Raw genomic sequence first — 21,253 nt, 5'->3', positions numbered from 1 at the left:
AAGTCCTGCTGGCCCCGGCACCCACAGGCTCAACCTGCAGGGAAAGAGGGCTGGTATAGGTGAAGCTCCGGGCGGCCTCTACCTTCAGCCCACTCCACCTGCCAATACTGGGGACCCATAGGTTCTCACCTACGGGTTGCGTCAACCCCACCTCGATCCAAGGGTCCACCTCCGATGCAACACTAATAGCGCGAGGAAGGTTTAGGGGCCAGTTTTACAAGCAGAGTGAGATGTATAAACAGCACAGTACACCTCAGTGAAGATTTGACATCATTTGGAGTGAGAAAAGTCACACAAAGATGAGATTTCTACAATGTTCTCTCAACCTAGCTTGATGGACTCTATAACAGGGTACTATCAAGCTAAGGTGAGAGAACATAGTAGAAACCTCAACTTTGTGACAATTTCCTCACGCCAAATGACGTCAAATCTTCACCAAGGTGTATTGTGCTGTTCCTATGTCTCACTCTGCAAGTAAAACTGGCCTCTCTGTCTCTTTCTGTCACTCACTCACTCCACTCCCAAGCCCAGAAATGCAATTTGCAATCTTTAACGCAAATTGCATTACACTGTTTGGGCATATCGCACAGTTTAATGCCAGGAAAAAAGGTGTAGTTATTTGTGGCATTAAAAATGTGCGGTAGCATGCTTTATGCTATCTCACGGTACAATATTAATCCCACCCAAACCCCTCCCCAATCCCAGTCCTTCAAACAATTTGCATTCACACCATGCAGTAACACGATTATCTGGTGCATTAAAGCCATAACACATTTTGATGAATGACCCTACCAGAGTCCTTTCTGGTTTAAAACAACCGCTCTGTGTTTCTGAGTTTCGCACTGTTGTGCAGGCTTCTATTTTTCCTTTCGTTGGCTATTGTAATGGGCTCTCTTTGGGCCTCCCTGATTCCACAATTCAGCCACTTCAATTGCTTTTGAATGCAGTTGCGTGTCTAATTTCTGGTCACAATCACTTTGAACATGTTACACTGACCCTTGTACAATTACACTGGCTACCTCTGCGACAACATATTGAATACAAAATTGGACTAAGTGTTCAAACTCCTTAATTTGGGATCCTGTCCATGGCTTAATGCCCTATTGAAATTGTATCAGCCTTCACGTCAGTTAAGATCTTCACAACAAAGCTTTCTGGACGTTCCAACTTTAATGATATCAATCACAAACCTCTACCCTTTCACACACTGTATTCCAGCGTACCTTATTCGTGAACCCACAAAACCACACACAATTGTAACACTGGTAATTGATTCATATAAATCAATATTGCCAAATATATGTAGGCCCCTCACTCTAAGGGTCTGTCACCATCATACAGACTCCTAATTAGGTATAGGGCCACCTTGCTTTAATTATAACGTTTTTAACTTTTTGTAATTTTTTCTTTTTTTAAAATGTCAAGCAAAATGATCGATGATGGGCATTAAATCACCGCTGTACATAGCACAAAGGTGTCAAACGATACGAGAGGAATCGCAATACTCATCTGTTGTTGCCAAATTTTGGCTGGTGTCCCTCTCCCCGACACGCGCGTGTTTCGAACCCAAAGTTCTGCCTCAGGGGGATATCCTTCTGTATCTGAAACTTCACGAATTACCCAGCTTCAAACCGCGATTTGCCTCCTTCATTCTCTCAATTTTTTGGCTTTTTTTAGAGCTGTCTTCATTTTTCGGCGGCCGAGTCTCGCCGCCCTTGTATTTTAAATGGCGTCCCATTGAAGTGAAACTTATATATCCTGGACCGGAACTGACGTCATCATACACAGTTTTCCTTCACGTCGGAAGTCCCTTGGGCGTCCGTATCGTCTCCAAACAGTGTTATCGTTTAAAACCACGATTTCACAGTGCTCAGAAGAGCATCTATTTGTATATCCAAATGAGCATTTTAAGGCTTCACCGTCTGCGTCTAACATAACTTGAGATACAGGGCTGCCCAAAAAGAAGGAGTCCTCTATCACGTCCGTTTATGACGTACCGGGTAGAAGAGTCCAAGGGAATCAATATCAATCAAATAATCAGAGATTCCTGAAAACTATTGAATTTTAAATTGTAGCGTACTGTTATAAATAGTGATCCCACATTCAGAAGCTTGAAAACAGACTCTCTTCATGCAATATTCTTAAAGAAGAGCGCAAGCATAGAGTTCAATGTATTCCATAAGACACAAGCATACCAGTGTGGGAGAAACAGCAGGATCTAGATCAAAGAATACCAATTTATCTTTTCATTCAAACCCACTGGGTCTATTGTATTGAGCCAGTAGATCCAGAACTGTTCCCGCATGTTTAAACGGGCTTGAATGTCACCACCACGTGGGCCACAATACACCTGTTCCACAACTAGCCACTTCAAATCAACAAACTTATGTTGGGCATTGATGCAGTGTTGTACCAATGGTGCCGTAATTTTTCCCGTCTTGATACAACTTCTATGCTCAATGAGCCTAGTTCGGATCTTCCGTTTTGTACGGCCAATGTATAACAAATTACATGGACACTGTATCGCGTATATGACTTTCTCAGAATCGCAATCTGTGAGTGTGTTCAATTTCAGGACCCTGTCTGAATTTGGTACTTTCCACTGATTGCCTTTCCAAGCCAGACTGCACATATCACAGTGGCCACACTCTCGGTGACCACCGGTTGGCAGGGGTATATTAGTAGATGTAAAGGTGGATTTTACCACCATGTCTCTAATATTCTGACCCCTGAAAAATGCGAATCTTGGTCCCTCATGGAAGATGGAATGTAAAGACAAAATGTTCCAATGTGACTTAATAATGCTCATCACTATACTGGCTTGTTTGCAATATTGTAGAGTGCATGTGGTCTTCTGTGAGAAAGGACGCTGTTGGTATTGTAACAATAGGGGTCTATTTGCATATAGCGCCCTCTTGTAGGCTTTCTTCACAATTGTATTCGGGTATCCACGCTGAGCAAATCTCGCCATTAAATCTGGAGCTTGTGCCTTGAATTCAGCTACTGTAGAACAAATGCGTCTTAGACGTAAAAATTGCGAAATAGGGAGTCCATTCTTCAGGCCCAAGGGGTGGTCACTCGAGTATCTAAGATAGTTGTTACGATCTATTGTCTTCCTATAGAGGGTGGTTTTTATCCTGTCCTTATCACGTTGGATCAAAATATCCAAAAATGAAATGGATTGTCGGTCTATATGTGCAGTAAATTGTAAATTATTGTCAATTGTATTAATCCATGAGAGGAACAATTGCAATTTCGCTTCAGATGCACCCCAGATAAAAAATATGTCATCTATGTATCTTTTGTAAATTACAATATCTGCAAACCAATGTGATGTATACAATTTCTCGACCTCAAAACCCACCATGTATAGATTGGCAATATCAGGGGCAACCGTAGCCCCCATCGCCACCCCTTTTATTTGAAGGTACATGGTATCATCAAATTTAAAGAAATTTTTGAATACTACTAACTCCAAAAGTCTCAGCAGGAAGCCCGTCGGGACCGAGTGAGGGCGGGGGCGAGAATGAAAAATTTTTTCCAACAGTTCAAATGCTTCCCGTTGTGGGATGTTAGTATATAAAGCGGTCACGTCAAGGGTAACCAACCAAAATTCTTCCGGTAAATCTGAGACTTCTTCCAATATTCGGAGCATATGGGATGTATCTTGCAGGAATGAACGGGCCTCTTGCACATGAGGCTTCAAAAAGAAATCAAGATACATCGATAAAGGTTCTAATATAGAACCTTTACTGGAGACTATAGGGCGTCCGGGCGGAGATCTAACGTCCTTATGGATTTTTGGGAGGGTATATAGTACCGGCATCACCGGTTGTTGGACCCTCAGTGCCCGGGCTTCTCTAGAAGTAACATATCCTTCTTGCAAACCTTTTTCTACCAATTCATCAATGATCTCTCGTATCTCGTCTGTAGGATCACTTGTTAAGATTTGATAATACTCCCTTTGATCTAATTGCCGATGAATTTCCAATACATAATCTACTGTATTCTGAATCACAGTGGCCCCACCCTTATCCGCCGGTTTCACTATAATATGTGGGTTAGCTGCGAGTTGTTTAATAGCATAATATTGATTGTATGACCAATCTGACGCTCTGGAGTAACCCACCATTCGGCCTTGCTCTTCTAACTGGCCCACATCTCTTAACACTAACTGCATGAAAGTTGCAATTGCAGGATCCATAGGGCCCGGCGGTATCCATGTGGATCGGGGAGTTATAATCGAGTGGTCCCAAGACACCTGATCTTTAAAGAACAATTGCAGTTGCAATCGTCTAAAGAAACGGTGTAAATCAATCCTAGTTTTAAAAGAATTGTATTTGCAAAAGGGAATATAAGATAAACCTTTATCCAACGCCTCTCGCATCGTCTCAGATAACTCCATTTTTGAGATGTTTATAACTCCCGTATCTATTGGTCGTACTCTCATCCTTAAAAATTCTGTTGGTTGCGGTACTGCGACCGTGTCGTTGGACCTTGCCAGTTGGACGTTCTTGTCCCCCTGCGACCTCTGTACGGTCTTGAAAAATTGGACTCCTTGTTTGTACCTAAAAAAGGAGCTGATTGTGTTGTAGTTGACTTTTTCCTTTCATCTTCTCCTCCACTATGACTGGAATCATCCGATGAGTCTTGGAACGTAACGTGAGGGCGCCTTCTAGTGGCTTTTCTATTTTTCCAAAAATAAATGTTATCAGTTTTATAATCTGTTTCGTCTCTACGGAGTTTTTGTATTTTAAACTGCTTAAGCTGAGTCTTGAATTGTGCTATGTCTTGTTCTAATTTGGCTGTAGATGCTTCTACTGTTTCCAAATCTACCGTAGCAGATAACTGTGTACGTATCTCATCAACTTCTTTCTTATTTTCATTCACTGAAATGGTTAAGCGTTCAACTATCAAGACCATCAGGTCAAGCGAGCATTTGTTTAAAATTGCTATCCATCGAGTGACGAACTCTTCATCATCCTGGAACATCAAAGGACCTTTTTGGACCCTCAGGCCCCTAGGAATCAGGTGTTGTTTGATATATTCGACAATTGTTGCCTGATGTAACTCAGACCGAATTAATGTTTTAGACGCTAACGTTAAATCCGCCCAGGATTTTTTATTCTCATTTGGGTCATCACTGTCAAACAGTGATATCTGTTGTACTATCGCGGCAATCTGTGTATCGGAGAAACTCAAGGTGTCTTTCCAATCACTTTCAGAGGTAGCCATAGGGTACAATTACGATATCAATCACAAACCTCTACCCTTTCACACACTGTATTCCAGCGTACCTTATTCGTGAACCCACAAAACCACACACAATTGTAACACTGGTAATTGATTCATATAAATCAATATTGCCAAATATATGTAGGCCCCTCACTCTAAGGGTCTGTCACCATCATACAGACTCCTAATTAGGTATAGGGCCACCTTGCTTTAATTATAACGTTTTTAACTTTTTTGTAATTTTTTCTTTTTTTAAAATGTCAAGCAAAATGATCGATGATGGGCATTAAATCACCGCTGTACATAGCACAAAGGTGTCAAACGATACGAGAGGAATCGCAATACTCATCTGTTGTTGCCAAATTTTGGCTGGTGTCCCTCTCCCCGACACGCGCGTGTTTCGAACCCAAAGTTCTGCCTCAGGGGGATATCCTTCTGTATCTGAAACTTCACGAATTACCCAGCTTCAAACCGCGATTTGCCTCCTTCATTCTCTCAATTTTTTGGCTTTTTTTAGAGCTGTCTTCATTTTTCGGCGGCCGAGTCTCGCCGCCCTTGTATTTTAAATGGCGTCCCATTGAAGTGAAACTTATATATCCTGGACCGTGTGTCTTATGGAATACATTGAACTCTATGCTTGCGCTCTTCTTTAAGAATATTGCATGAAGAGAGTCTGTTTTCAAGCTTCTGAATGTGGGATCACTATTTATAACAGTACGCTACAATTTAAAATTCAATAGTTTTCAGGAATCTCTGATTATTTGATTGATATTGATTCCCTTGGACTCTTCTACCCGGTACGTCATAAACGGACGTGATAGAGGACTCCTTCTTTTTGGGCAGCCCTGTATCTCAAGTTATGTTAGACGCAGACGGTGAAGCCTTAAAATGCTCATTTGGATATACAAATAGATGCTCTTCTGAGCACTGTGAAATCGTGGTTTTAAACGATAACACTGTTTGGAGACGATACGGACGCCCAAGGGACTTCCGACGTGAAGGAAAACTGTGTATGATGACGTCAGTTCCGGTCCAGGATATATAAGTTTCACTTCAATGGGACGCCATTTAAAATACAAGGGCGGCGAGACTCGGCCGCCGAAAAATGAAGACAGCTCTAAAAAAAGCCAAAAAATTGAGAGAATGAAGGAGGCAAATCGCGGTTTGAAGCTGGGTAATTCGTGAAGTTTCAGATACAGAAGGATATCCCCCTGAGGCAGAACTTTGGGTTCGAAACACGCGCGTGTCGGGGAGAGGGACACCAGCCAAAATTTGGCAACAACAGATGAGTATTGCGATTCCTCTCGTATCGTTTGACACCTTTGTGCTATGTACAGCGGTGATTTAATGCCCATCATCGATCATTTTGCTTGACATTTTAAAAAAAGAAAAAATTACAAAAAAGTTAAAAACGTTATAATTAAAGCAAGGTGGCCCTATACCTAATTAGGAGTCTGTATGATGGTGACAGACCCTTAGAGTGAGGGGCCTACATATATTTGGCAATATTGATTTATATGAATCAATTACCAGTGTTACAATTGTGTGTGGTTTTGTGCGTTCCAACTTTAAAACATGTTTACCTATGTCTTACAAGGGAATCTGCATTCTTCTATGGAATTCTTTTCCCATGGAACTAAGACTGCATTTGCTTAAAAACATTCAGAAGTTTGTTAAAAACTTTCCTGTTTAAAAAAAGCTTATTACTGAATGAGGTCAGGTTTAGTTTCCTGACTATTACAGGATTGTTCAAATAAGCTACCTTTATTTATGTTATTGTTTAAGTTTGTTTTATTTTATTTGAATTTTATGAATGTTTTTTGTATGTCACTTAGGCTTTTACTGTATTAGGTGACTAATAAATTTGTAATAAATGAAAATGTGTGGGGGGGGGGGGGGGATTTGGTTCTCGGCGCAGGAGCTGGGATAGCATTAATATACTGTGTGCCAGTATGTACTTCACAATGCCCCATTAATAGCACCATAAAACATTACAAAGTCATGCAATTAATAGAAAACACAAAGAAAATGTCAGCACATAATTGTTATAGCATCGGTTTAATCCCTTTGGTGTATGTGACGTATTAGTGTAAATGCTGAATTCTCATACTTTGGCATCCATATAAAACTTCATTAAAGCAGACCACATTGTGTTAGGTAGCTCTTAGGTTGCTTTCTTCAGCCTAGACCTACCTTTTAGCTTAAGGTCAACGGTGTGCCGCAGCCAAGGATAAATTCCATAGTTTGACAGATCCTCAGGAATGGGATTATCACGTAACCAGCCACCGCAGGCAAACTGGAAGAAATTGTCACAGGGATCAGCAGACTGGTTCATTTTGCTTAGGATGGAAGCAGCTGCAAAGAATCAAATGACACCATGTAAGACTTCTTCTGGCAGGATAACATGCTAAACGAAGTATCCATTCTTGAAATGCTGGTTGATTTGAACATAGTTACATTTGCTGACTTCAGCATAAGTGTCAAATCACTGGCCTTAATTTAGAGCAGGGGTCAGGAACCTTTTTGGCTGAGAGAGCCATAAACGCCAAATATTTTAAAATGTAATTCCGTGAGAGCCATACAATATGTTTAAAACTAAATACAAGTAAATGTGTGCATTTTATGTAAGATCACACTTTTAAAGTACCATAAGTCTCTGAAAATATTACACCAGGCCTTAAGACACCAATACATCTCCTATTAGGAAAACGGACCAAGTCAGGCTGCTATAGAGTCCTACACAGAAACTACACGCCAGCAGAAAACCTCACCTGAATCACGTGCTGTCCCTCACCTAACATAGAATAAAGAGACCAAAACGCAGAACAAGAAGCATGCAGAAAAAACTGAATTGGAAACTGCAACAAGCCAGAGTCTCTGTATGCAGTGTAACAAAGGAAAAAAGAAACATCATCCATCCTTATAAAACAAATCAAGAAATATAAAATCATCAGCAGTAAAACTGTACTAACAAAAAGAACATATTTCGAAACAGCTGATGGGTGGAATATCCAACAATTAAAAACTCATATAAAACATTTCCAGATACCAACAAAATATTTCAAAATAGCAGACACAAAGACCCAGTAATGAAAAATAATAAGGATACAAAAATTTTTTTGCTCTGCATACCTGGGAACGTTTGATATCCAGGTGTCCTGAGATTGTTCTGAATTAGCAGGAGGCGGGGTGGTTTGCTTGGAACTTTCTCCTCTCTCAGTCACATACCAGCGCTCTCACACTGGCTCTCAATGACACACCTATACACACATGCTCTCAGTACTCACATATACACATGTTTTGTCTCTCTCACTTATATAGGCTCTTAATTATGCATTTACACACATGCTGTCTATCTTTTCACGCTTACACACAGACACACAGGCTTTCAATCACATAAATACATGCTGTCTTTTTCTCTCACACACAGACTCTCATTTACATGCTTACAAACATGTCCTCTCTTTCTCTCATTTACACACAGACTCTCAATCACATACTCACATGCTCCCTCACCTAAATCAGCTCTCAATCACACACAGACACACATGATCTCTCTCTCTCATTTAAACAAAGGCTCTCAATCACATACTCACATGCTCCCTCACCTAAATCAGCTCTCAATCACACACAGACACACATGGTCTCTCTCTCTCATTTAAACACAGGCTCTCAATCACATACTCACATGCTCCATCACCTAAACCAGCTCTCAATCACACACAGACACACATGATCTCTCTCTCTCATTTAAACAAAGGCTCTCACTCACATACTCACATGCTCCCTCACCTAAATCAGCTCTCAATCACACACAGACACACATGGTCTCTCTCTCTCATTTAAACACAGGCTCTCAATCACATACTCACATGCTCCATCACCTAAACCAGCTCTCAATCACACACAGACACACATGATCTCTCTCTCTCATTTAAACAAAGGCTCTCAATCACATACTCAATGCTCCCTCACCTAAATCAGCTCTCAATCACACACAGACACACATGGTCTCTCTCTCTCATTTAAACACAGGCTCTCAATCACATACTCACATGCTCCATCACCTAAACCAGCTCTCAGTCACACACAGACACACATGATCTCTCTCTTACTTATACACACAGGCTCTTAATCATACATACACATTATTTCTCTCACACACAAAGGATCTCAATCATACACACATACTCTTTCACACAAACAGGTTTTCAATCACAAACTTACACATACAGGTTCCCAATGGTAAACTTACATTCATGCTCTCTCTCTCACAGGCAGGCTCTCAATCACAGACATACTCTCTTTCACATGTACAGGCTCTCAATCATTCACATACATGCATCTCACACACACACACACACACAGCCCCCCCCCCCCCCGCGGCCCGGAAGAGGAAGTGAAGAGTATCGGGTGCGTGCGCGGCAAGAAGAGGCCACGCTAGTGCGCTCGGCATCGGCCCGAAGAAAAGAAGACTGCAGCACGGCTCGGAGGAAAATCTTCAACCGCGGCCGATAGGACTCCGCCTCCGCGAGGGCTGAAAATGAAGAGGTTAGCGTTGGGAGGAGGCTGCTGCCGCCGCGAGTTCCCGGGGTGGGGGTGGGGGAGAGAGAGAGAGTGAATGAGCGAGCAAACACAGCTTGCTCGCTCATTCACTCTCTCTCTCTCCCCCACCCCGGGAACTCGCGGCGGCAGCAGCCTCCTCCCAACGCTAACCTCTTCATTTTCAGCCCTCGCGGAGGCGGAGTCCCATCGGCCGCGGTTGAAGATTTTCCTCCGAGCCGCGCTGCAGTCTTCTTTTCTTCGGGCCGATGCCGAGCGCACTAGCGTGGCCTCTTCTTGCCGCGCACGCACCCGATACTCTTCACTTCCTCTTCCGGGCCGCGGGGGGGGGGGGGGGGCGGGAAGAAGAGAGCACGCCGGTGCCGCTGACTCCAGCTGTCCTGCAGCGTTCTGCCCGGGCTGACAGCATTTTAAGCCCGGGCGGAGGAGGACCGGGGAGCAGCTGGGTCAGCGGGAAAGTGTGGCGACACTTGTCTGCGAGCCAGATGCAGCCCTCAAAAGAGCCATATCTGGCTCGCGAGCCATGGGTTCCCGACCCCTGATTTAGAGCCTTTTCAGATTTATTTTCTTATACGTGGCTCATGCCATTTCACTGGTAACTTAAGGCAAATTACATTCATGTACAGAAGGGAGGGCTTACAATCCAAGGGTCCCATTTACTACTCAGTATATGGGAGACAGGGCCCTAAGTTTGCATCTTAGGCAATAGAGACTGAAAAGACTTGCCCAAGGTCACAAGAAGCAGGATTTGAACGCTGCCTTTGCTGACTCATAGCTTGCTGCTCTAACCATTAGGCTACTCTTCCACTCCGTATAACATGTAGGTGGCCACATTAAAGTAGCTCATCTATGCCAGCAATTTTACAACATTGCACATAAATTATACCAATTTTCACGGTGGATTTACACACATAGGTCTGCACTGAAAATAATCCTTGGAAATCTATGCATGCACATTTACATGTGCTATTTAGTATACATAGTTTTGAGGAGAGAATTTATGCACAAACTTTTATAAAATCAAGAAGCATGCACTTTAATCCCAGCCCCAGAACGTCTCTCACCAATGCATGTAAAAGTACACATGCATAATGTGTATTCAGATAATTTTATACATGTTTCAATCATGCAATATTCTACAGGGATATTTCTATGGGTAAAGCACTTCTTCATTCACATAAATCGCTTTGAAAATGATCCTTTAAGAGGGCAATGTTCAAAAATCCATTCACACAGGCAAATAGTTATTTGCCCACCCCTCCCAGTGAGTAAAAGTGCATGCGTTGATTGAATGGAGACATTTCCAGGTACAGGCGTAAGGGTAGGAAATGCAAAAATGCACGTAGTTTTTGCATTTTCAAAACCACATGTGTTGTTTTGAAGGCGAAAAGGCACCCACAGAAAAAAGCAGGTGCAAGTATCGGCAGAGAACTATTTCCTTAGGTAGTTCTTAATGAGAAAGTGCCCTTGCAATTTTTTCCTTTGAAAAGTGCCAGCAGGCTTTGCAACTACATGTGGATCTTTGAAAATTGCTTCCTAAGTTACATTGTCTCGTGATATCCTAACGCACGGATGTTTGCTCATTTAGGGGGTTGATTTTAGCTTGGCAGCTTCTTCCTGCTCTTTTGGGGTATCAGCTCAGTCAGAACTGGCCCCTGTTGGGCTACCAAGCCATGTGCCTTCATTTGTACGTACCAGGGACTACTCCTCCTGTTGTATATTCCCTCCCAGCCATTGCAGAGACTGTCTTTGGCTTGGGGGGGGAGGGGGGGCAGCCATGCACCAGTGCTTCTCTCGGAATCCTGCAATCATGAAACCTTAATCCGGCCAGTAGGTGTTGCTGTTGCGCAATAACTAGGCTTGCCCTGCCCCTCCCTGCCACCAAACCAGGCATTGGTTTTCTACTCCCCAGGCAATGCTGTGAACATCACCTCCGCAGCATTGCCAGCATTGCCTGGGGAGTAGAAAACCAATGCTGCTGCTGTTCCCGCTGCACTGTTTTACTTAACTACAAAACTACAATGGTCAGCTTTTGTGTAAATACAAATAGTGATATGCACGGGAAATATTTTATTTGGATCCTTTTGTTTCATGCTTTTTTTGGGGGGGGGTGTCACATTTTTGTGTTTCATTTTGATATATTTTTGCTAATCTTGACAGGCTGGGGTTTTTTTGGTTGTTTTATATTAGTCGATGTAATTTGATATCATGCATGTTTTTTCTATCATGTACCCTGCCTTCAATTTGGATATGAGCGGGCCATAAATCTTGTATATAAATTAACAAATAGTAATAGTTATACATGTAAAATGCACATAAAATCAATTTTATGTTGCACCTGGAGGTGGACCCTTGTCCTGGAGCAGTGTAGGGCAGCTCCCTGGTCGGACCCAGGAAGTATCTGCCACCAGGAGGCGGAGCACAGGAGGAGACAGAGGCTAGCTGGAGCTTCACCACTGGAAGCCCGTGGTCCCCCCATGTGGAGCCCTTGGGGACCCGGGCCGCTTGGACTTAGGTGAGCCTCGCAGGGTCTCCCAGAAAGGAAGTTCAATGGTGTGCCCACCAGGATCAAGGGTGCGCAGTCGATGTCTGGACTGGAGGCCTGAGGAAACAAGGAAGGCCAGTACCGTGTCTGAGATGACAAGGCTAGGAGCAAGGTCAGAATATAGGAGGCACGGTCAGTAATAGCAGAGGTCAAGTTCCAAAGGTCAGTCCGAGAGTAGTCAGCCAAAGCAGAGGTCAAGTTCCAAAGGTCAGTCCAAGAGTAGTCAGCCAAAGCAGAGGTCAGGTTCCAGAGGTCAGACGAGGTAGAGTAGACAGGCAGAGGTCAGTATCCAGGCAGCGGTCAGCATAGTCACAAACAGCAGAGGTAAGTACCAGAGAGTCAATCCAAGAGGTACTACCTGAGGGAACGTAGGAATAGACGGACGCTGGAACAGAAGGACGCTGGAACAGAAGGATGCTGGTACAGGATTGGAACAAGACTGGAACAGGCGATGAGACACTAGAAACTAGTACACACATGGTGTCGACCCGATTGCCTAGGCAAGGAAGTGCAGGCAGGCACTTCCTTTTCTACTGCGTTCAATCAAGGTGCACCGGGGAGCTTAGACCTGCCCCTGGCCCTTTAAGGGGCCGGGCGGTCCGCGAGCGTGCGCCTAGGGGCGGGGCTGACGCCACGGAGGGCGCCGAGCCTCGTCGTGAGGCCTGGTGCGCTGAGGAAGGCTTGGTGACCGCTGCCGTGGGACGCCGAGGCCTGGAGGAGTTTGCGGCTGCTGCTGGAGAGGCCGACCCGGGACCTGCAGAGGAGTTGGAGAGGTGAGCAGGCCCATGTGCGGGCCGAGCACAGACGGGGCGAGCAACATTTTATGCATGTTAAGTACAATTCTACATGCATAAAAAATTCACCCACATAAACTAGCAAAATGAAACAAAAGAAACACACAAAGATATCATCACACTAGGGTTCAGGGCTACCAAGACTTGTTTTCAGCCCCGTAATTAATTTTATTTTAATTTCCATGGGCTCTCTGGACCCCTGACTATTGCCATGCCCCAGGGGTACCTCACCAGCGGCTCCTTTACCTCTCAGCAGACCTGTTAAAACCCCTGGGGAACTTTGAAAAGAATCAGCTCTGGGAATCGTGCTACCACAAGTCCATATTACAGATTGACCTTCAAAAGGGTTAGTGCAAACATTTGCAAATACATCACAACATAATATTGTTCTTGGAGCCAGTCAAATAAATCCAATTATGGGCCAACCTAAGGAATAATTAGATATTAATGAAGATATCCATTTATTGTCAAGATTGTTTTCATAAATACATATGGCCAAAATATTTATTAATGCTACTTATAGTTAATTGGTCAGAGGATTTGCATATGTAACACCATAAACCAGATATAAAGACATGCAGTGACGAGCAGGCTCACCCAGTCCATACTGTTCCCTTGGTGTCCCTCAGAAGAGAATGACAAACCGCGCCAGATCTTTTGAGATTAGAATCAAATAGGACTCCCAGCCACCCTCCATGTATTATTCATGCCATCACAATTCTCTTTATTAAGTAGGAGAAAATGAAGAAAGACCCACCCCAAGCATTTGTTTTGGGCACATAAAGCAATAATACCAGTCCATTTCCCTGAGTTATCTTTCAGCTTATTAGCCACATGCAAGTGGACAGTATTCATTTTTTTTTAAGTGCACCCACAACAACTATGAAGGCTCCCTCTGGTTTATTTAACTCTTTTTTTTTTTCGAAGGTTTCTTTATCACTTAGGATTCTTTGTAGGTTCTGATACCTACTGCTGGACTAAAGTGCTGTGCTTGGAAAATATCTTTATTTTTGCGTCATTATTTCATTTCTTTTTGGCTTCATGATATTGCCATCATTTTGTTTTCCCCAGGCGTATTGTTCCATTTGTTCATTTTATTTTAGGATTTACTATGGCTAGTGATGTAATCCCGCCCCGTTATTTCATGGGAGGGTTGCTTTGTTTCAGATGGGAAATGACACACACCAAAAATCATCCGTACAGAATTAATTTAGGAATAATCCAAGCATGCTGTACAGTACAGAAATTTCCATAGAACCCTTGCTCAGGTGCAAGGTCATAACCTACAGAGGCTCTGAATCTCATTCAGCAGAGAGCAGCCTTCTGCTACCCTGTAACAGAGCCTTACAGGAGGTGAGGGATTAAAAAGAGCAAAAGTGCCTAGGGGCAGCAAAATCCTAAATCCGTCCCTGGAGATGCCATGGAAATTCTGGCATCTATTTCTGATAATAAAACTAACAGAATTTAGGGAGAACTTTAAAAAAAAAAAAAAGCTGCAATTACTGAATAGCAAAAATGTAAATTAGAAACTGAACAGGCAGTCAGAAGACATCATGTTTCAATAGGGGACAGGGCAATAGGCAGAGATTAGAAACCTCTAGCTGTACCACTGCTTTAAAGTGGTCTTTGGTGATTTAAAAAAAAAAAAAAAAAAAGAACTGCAATGGGAGGCAAAGCTCAGCACGATTCTGTCAGGAGCGGACATCATCAGTCAATAAGAAGATATTGTCTAATGACCTTCGTTCCTGAAGGATTTATCCTCAGGCTTAATGCATTTTTGCAGCGTAGTAACAGAATCTATTTAACAAGAAAAGTGATTATAAGCACTGAACTGAGCAGATGTGAGCCGTGAGTCAAAACACAGGCCCATAATGGCACAAAGCACACATTTTTACATCATGACTCTTTGTCTCTGGGGAAGGTATTCTAAAGGATGCATTGCTACTTCCAAAGCAAAGCTGAGCTCTATATGCCAGTCAAAACCTTCGTCGACAAGTGGGGATGCTTTGAACTTTCCTACCAAATTTCAAACTATCTTCTACCTGAGCACAAAGAGGATACTTTTCAATAGTGTGCATGCTCAGTGCACACATGCATATGTAGCTGCTCCTACAATTACACCTCTACTTTATAAACAGTGCAGTGGGAGCCAGTTTATAAAACACCGCATATCACCACCGAAAAGTATGGGCATATGTTTCAGTACATGCACATCTTTTTAATGCAGGGAACCACACAGTTTATACACTGACTCTATAAAAGTTCTCGTTTCTATCTTACGCATTAAAAATGTTCATAGTAACTCTCAGCTTATGCGTGGAGTCAAGTATTCTATAAAAGTTGGCTGATCTAGGTACCTATCTTCCTTGTGAAATTACTTACTTTGGCGGGTACCAGCTCGCTGAGACCTTCACCAGTTTACTCACAGCCTCCACTATTTACTCCAGAGCCCACCCCCCTGCCCAAAAACGGCAAACTAAAGAGCAGTCAGATTTAATTTTCGCAACTTAGTAAGCAGGTGTAAAAGCATGCGCACGTGTTTGACGCTGTATGCGCATGCTTCGTTTATAAAAAAAAATAAATGTGCGCATGCATCGAAAACCTGCCCCAGAACACCCTTGAAATGCCCTTTCTGTATGTGTGCACACATTTTTCTGCATGTCAGCAACTGTTCACGTGTACTTCTACCTTTCTGAAAATGTTATCATGCACAGAGGCTACTTACGCACATATATGCTGATTTTACATGCATAACCCGCCCCCTGCTGGTGAAGTTCATTGAAAATTCACCTCAGTAAATATACATATATAGAGATAAATATATAGGTATAGATGGACTGTGCGGGCTAGCACAAGTGGATTGTTAAGGGCCTTGCACTATGGGCAAGGCTGGTGCAAGAGTATAAGCACCCTAGGTTACTCTTTTCCCTTGTGCATCCCTTCCTCCCTGCTATTTAACTTTCAGTCCTATAGGCACCCCCTGAGATTTTGATTATTGAACTCAACAATCATTATGACCACACCACTAACCCTCCCAAAAGAATCCTGAAAAAAAAATTTAGGTTGTTTCTCCCCCCCCCCCCCCCCCCCCCCCCCCCCCAACAGGGCAGATACAATTATGAGAGGATCTGGCATTAGAGTTGGCCAAAGGCCAGTCTCACCAAGAGGGTTCAGAAAATGAAAAAGATCAATCAGATGTAGTAGTGGACCTGCCAGAGACAGCTGGGATGCACACACGCCTATCTCAAGCAGAAGGAACCCAACTCCTGGGGCTTTCCTGTGAACTCCTCTTGATCTCCTTCTCTGTTTTAGTTGCTGGAAGTCAGGGTGCCCCACTCAAGAACCACATAGAGGTATATTTCAAAACCAGGCAACTTATTTCTGGGGTGACCAGTCAGCAACTATTTACAACGAGGTTAGAGAATGACAAAAGATTTCTTTTGTGTTGACAGGCTGTTATGCCCGTCGGTCGCAGACGGCTGCGACCGCGTGTACTTACTTCCTGCACTGCTCTCCTGCCCTCCCCGGGGCTGCTCGCGGCTCGGGCCAGCCTTCCCTGCCGAGTTCCCTGGGACTCCTCATGGCGGCCTGGATGCCGCCACCATCTTCCTCGACTTTGGGCCTTCCTAGGAGAGTGTGCGCGCCACCGGGCTCTCCTTTGAAGCCTCTTTGGCGGGAATCTCAGGGGCATCTCCGGTTGATGACATCATCAGACTGGTGTATATAAACTCTACCTTCGCCCTCAGCTAGCGGACTTGGCAACAAGTTCCGTTCGTCTTCGACTACTGCCTATGTGTTCCTGAGACTACTCTTTGTGCCTTGAACTTGGAGCTTGTCTGGTACCCGCTCCTTGAGGGCCAGTGCACGCATTGGGGACTCACTCTCCTTGCCTACCCCACTCCTCGGGCTGGCTCTGCATCTCCTGGGTTCTAACCTGTAAGGCCTCCCGTTCCTTGGGACTTCTTCTGGGACACCTCAGCTATCCATGAGTTCTACAGTGGGACTTCCCCACTCCTCAGGGTGGCACCCGCAGCCTGAACAAGTCTGTCCGCGCCTCCCGCGCCTCCCGCTCCTCGGGACCACGCCTATGTATTACAGTGACTGCCAGAGCTTCCCAGTTCCTCGGGGTAGCGTTCTCCGGCTTCCCTAGGACTTGCGCACTTCCTCACTCCTCGGGATTGCGCCTACATACTATATTGAGACTGCCTACACTTCCCCGGGCCCCGGGGCGGTGCTACGTCATCACTAGAGACTCAGCTCGGGCTTCCCTGTCCCTGTGGGCTGGCCTACAGCCTTACATCATCATCCTTTGCTGTTCAGCTCCTCCCTTCGGGGTTGCCCTCTGGACTACCTCATGATTGGTCAAGCCTCACAGCCCCCGCTCTGTGATCTGTCTAGCATTCCTTCCCTCAGGGTCCCTGCCCAGGTATAATCTCCAGCCTATTCTCCACGGGTGTCCTCTCCTGGTGCTGCGGGACCTCTCCATTGCCTCACCCAGAGCTCTCCGCTCTCTCTGACCTCGCCTCCCAGTGGTGCAGACCTGTGGGGGTCCTTCCCACCGGTAGTAACAACTTGGACCTCGGGCCAAGGGCCCACATACCCACAAATCATAACAGATTGCCAAGTCCATGGACCCAGCAGAAATCTCGGCCCTCCAGGCCATCCCTGGCCTGGCGCAAAGGATCAGCGAACAGCAAAAATTCTTAGAGTCTCTGGCCGCCACCATCAACAACCTGAGCTCTCATCTAGATGCTACTGTGACTGCCACTACCACGTCTATCAAGCTCAATACCTCTACCTATCCACTGGCTCCTCGGTTGACTGTGCCCCTGCTGGCACCACCGCACTTTTCTGGGAAACCTCTCCTGTGCCGGGGGTTCCTGAACCAATGCAATATGATTTCTGCCTGCAACCTGCTTACTTCCCAGATGTGATCACCAAGACCACATACTTCCTGGCCCTTCTGGATGGTAAGGCCTTGGCCTGGGCGTCACTTCTCTGGGAGTGAGCAGACCCGATCCTCCGGGACCTTCAAGGGCTTCTGGCCCTGTTTTGATCCATCTTTGAAGACCCTGGTCGACGAGCTGTGTCCGGTTCATCCCTTCTGCATCTTCAGCAAGGCTCTCCCCTTTGACGGACTATGTCATTGAATTTTTTTTTTTTGAAGGGGTTAATAAACATGTGGATAAAAGTGAACTGGTAGATGTAGTGTATTTGGATTTTCAGAAGGTATTTGACAAAGTCCCTCATGAGAGGCTTCTGCCAAATGGCAGATGAAATTTAATGTGGACAAGTGCAAGGTGTTGCATATAGGGAAAAATAACCCTAGCTGTAGTTACACGATGTTAGGTTCCATATTAGGAACTACCACCCAAGAAAGAGATCTAGGCGTCATAGTAGATAATACATTGAAATCGTCAGCTCAGTGTGCTGCAGCAGTCAAAAAAGCAAATAAAATGTTAGGAATTATTAGGAAGGGAATGGTTAATAAAACGGAAAATGTCATAATGCCTCTATATCGCTCCATGGTGAGACCACACCTTGAATACTGTGTACAATTCTGGTCGCCGTATCTCAAAAAAGATATAGTTGCAATGGAGAAGGTACAGAGAAGGGCAACCAAAATGATAAAGGGGATGGAACAGCTCCCCTATGAGGAAAGGCTGAAGAGGTTAGGGCTGTTCAGCTTGGAGAAGAGACGGCTGAGGGGGGATATCATAGAGGTCTTTAAGATCATGAGAGGTCTTGAACGAGTAGATGTGACTCGGTTATTTACACTTTCGAATAATAGAAGGACTAGGGGGCATTCCATGAAGTTAGCAAGTAGCACATTTAAGACTAATCGGAGAAAATTCTTTTTCACTCAACGCACAATAAATCTCTGGAATTTGTTGCCAGAGGATGTGGTTAGTGCAGTTAGTGTAGCTGGGTTCAAAAAAGGTTTGGATAAGTTCTTGGAAGAGAAGTCCATTAACTGCTATTAATCAAGTTTACTTAGGGAATAGTCACTGCTATTAATTGCATCAGTAGCATGGGATCTTCTAGGTGTTTGGGTAATTGCCAGGTTCTTGTGGCCTGGTTTGGCCTCTGTTGGAAACAGGATGCTGGGCTTGATGGACCCTTGGTTTGACCCAGCATGGCAATTTCTTATGTTCTTATGTTCTTATGGGATAGGAAACGATGTCCTTTCATGGATTACAAACTGGTTAAAAGACAGAAAACAGAGAGTAGGATTAAATGGTCAATTTTCTAAGTAGAAAAGAGTAAACAGTGGAGTGCCTCGAGGATCTGTACTTGGACTGGTGCTTTTCAATATATATATATATATATAAATGATCTGGAAAGGAATACGATGAATGAAGTTATCAAATTTGCGGACGATACAAAATTATTCAGAGTAGTTAAATCACAAGCAGATTGTGATACATTACAGGAGGACCTTGCAAGACTGGAGGATTGGGCATCCAAATGGCAGATGAAATTTAATGTGGACAAGTGCAAGGTGTTGCACATAGGGAAAAATAACCCTTGCTGTAGTTACACGATGTTAGGTTCCATATTAGGAACTACCACACAGAAAAAAGATCTAGGTATCATAGTGAATAATACTTGGCTCAGTTTGCTGCAGCAGTCAAAATAGCAAACAGAATGTTAGGAATTAGTAGGAAGGGAATAGTTAATAAAACAGAAAATGTCATAATGCCTCTGTATCGTTCCATGGTGAGACTGCACCTGGAATACTGTGTACAATTCTGGTTGCCACATCTCAAAAATGATATAGTTGCGATGGAGAAGGTACAGAGAAGGGCAACCAAAATGATAAAGGGGATGGAACAGCTCCCCTACGAGGAAATGCTGAAAAGGTTAGGGCTATTCAGCTTGGAGAAGAGATGGCTGAGGGGGGAAATGATAGAGGTCTTTAAGATCATGAGAGGTCTTGAAAAAGTAGATGTGAAATGGTTATTTACACTTTCGGATAATAAAAGGACTAGGGGGGCATTCCATGAAGTTAGCAAGTAACACATTTAAGACTAATCGGAGAAAATTCTTTTTTACTCAACGCACAATTAAGTTCTGGAATTTGTTGCCAGAGGATGTGGTTAGTGCAGTTAGTGTAGCTGGGTTCAAAAAATGTTTGGATAAGTTCTTGGAGGAGAAGTACATTAACTTCTATTAATCAAGTTTACTTAAGTAATAGCCACTGCTATTAATTGCATCAGTTGCATAGGATCTTCTTGAAGTTTGGGTAATTGCCAGGTTCTTATGGCCTGGTTTGGCCTCTGTTGGAAACAGGATGCTGGGCTTGATGGACCCTTGGTCTGACCCAGCATGGCAATTTCTTATGTTCTTAATTCTGCACCCTTGTGTCGGAATTAAATTGGGATGCCGACTGCTTGCGTTCCATATTTCTCAAAGGGCTGAATCGTTGGATTAAGGATGAGCTGGCGGTCCGTGAATTGCCCTCTTCCTTGGACTCTTTGATTGACCTTACTGGGCGCATTGACCATCGACTACAAGAACGCTCTCTGGAGTCCAGAGCATCCCGGATGGTTGCACCAGGACCATCCCGAGTCAGACACTCATCTTCTGCTAGACCGAGCCCACTGTCAACTCCAGCAGAAGAGGAACCCATGCAGATGGGTAGGCGTAGACTTTCACCAAAAGAACGTTGTCGTCAACAGCAGTCTGGCCTCTGCCTGTACTGTGGCCACCCGGGCCATGCTATTGCCTCATGTCCGGTCTGTCCAGGAAACATCCGGACCTAGGATCTGATGAGGACTTCTCCTAGGCCAAACCTCGCCATCTCCTCCACTGACCGTTCCCATATCAATAAAGATGGACAATCAAGAGTTCCCCACCTTGGCACTGGTGGACTCCAGGGCTGGTAGGAACTTCATTCTAAAGCAGCTCACAGATCATCTTCGGATCCCTACTATCCGGTCTCCGGTACCCCTACTTCTGTCCTCGATTCATGAGGAACCTCTTCCTGGTGAGGTTACCCACACTATAGCTCCCATCCAACAATGCACCGGAACCTTGCATGTGGAGACCATCTCATTCCACATCTTAGACAAGGACATCCATTCCGTAGTATTGGGACTATCCTGGCTTCAAT

At 44.3% G+C, this 21,253-nt stretch overlaps 1 protein-coding gene across 2 annotated transcripts in view; it reads right to left on the bottom strand.

Annotated features, from left to right (window-relative positions):
• The window catches only part of PHEX (phosphate regulating endopeptidase homolog X-linked), a 275,511-nt gene that overhangs the window by 229,800 nt on the left and 24,458 nt on the right, over positions 1-21,253 (bottom strand). For both annotated transcript variants that reach the window (XM_029603400.1, XM_029603401.1), the window contains exon 3: positions 7,429-7,590. In XM_029603400.1, coding sequence (XP_029459260.1) covers positions 7,429-7,590 — 162 coding nt within the window. The remainder of the gene's footprint in view (positions 1-7,428; positions 7,591-21,253) is intronic.

The sequence above is a fragment of the Rhinatrema bivittatum genome, chromosome 5, assembly GCF_901001135.1.
Source record: "Rhinatrema bivittatum chromosome 5, aRhiBiv1.1, whole genome shotgun sequence".
Taxonomy (NCBI): domain Eukaryota; kingdom Metazoa; phylum Chordata; class Amphibia; order Gymnophiona; family Rhinatrematidae; genus Rhinatrema; species Rhinatrema bivittatum.
This window is presented reverse-complemented; position numbering and strand designations above follow the sequence as displayed.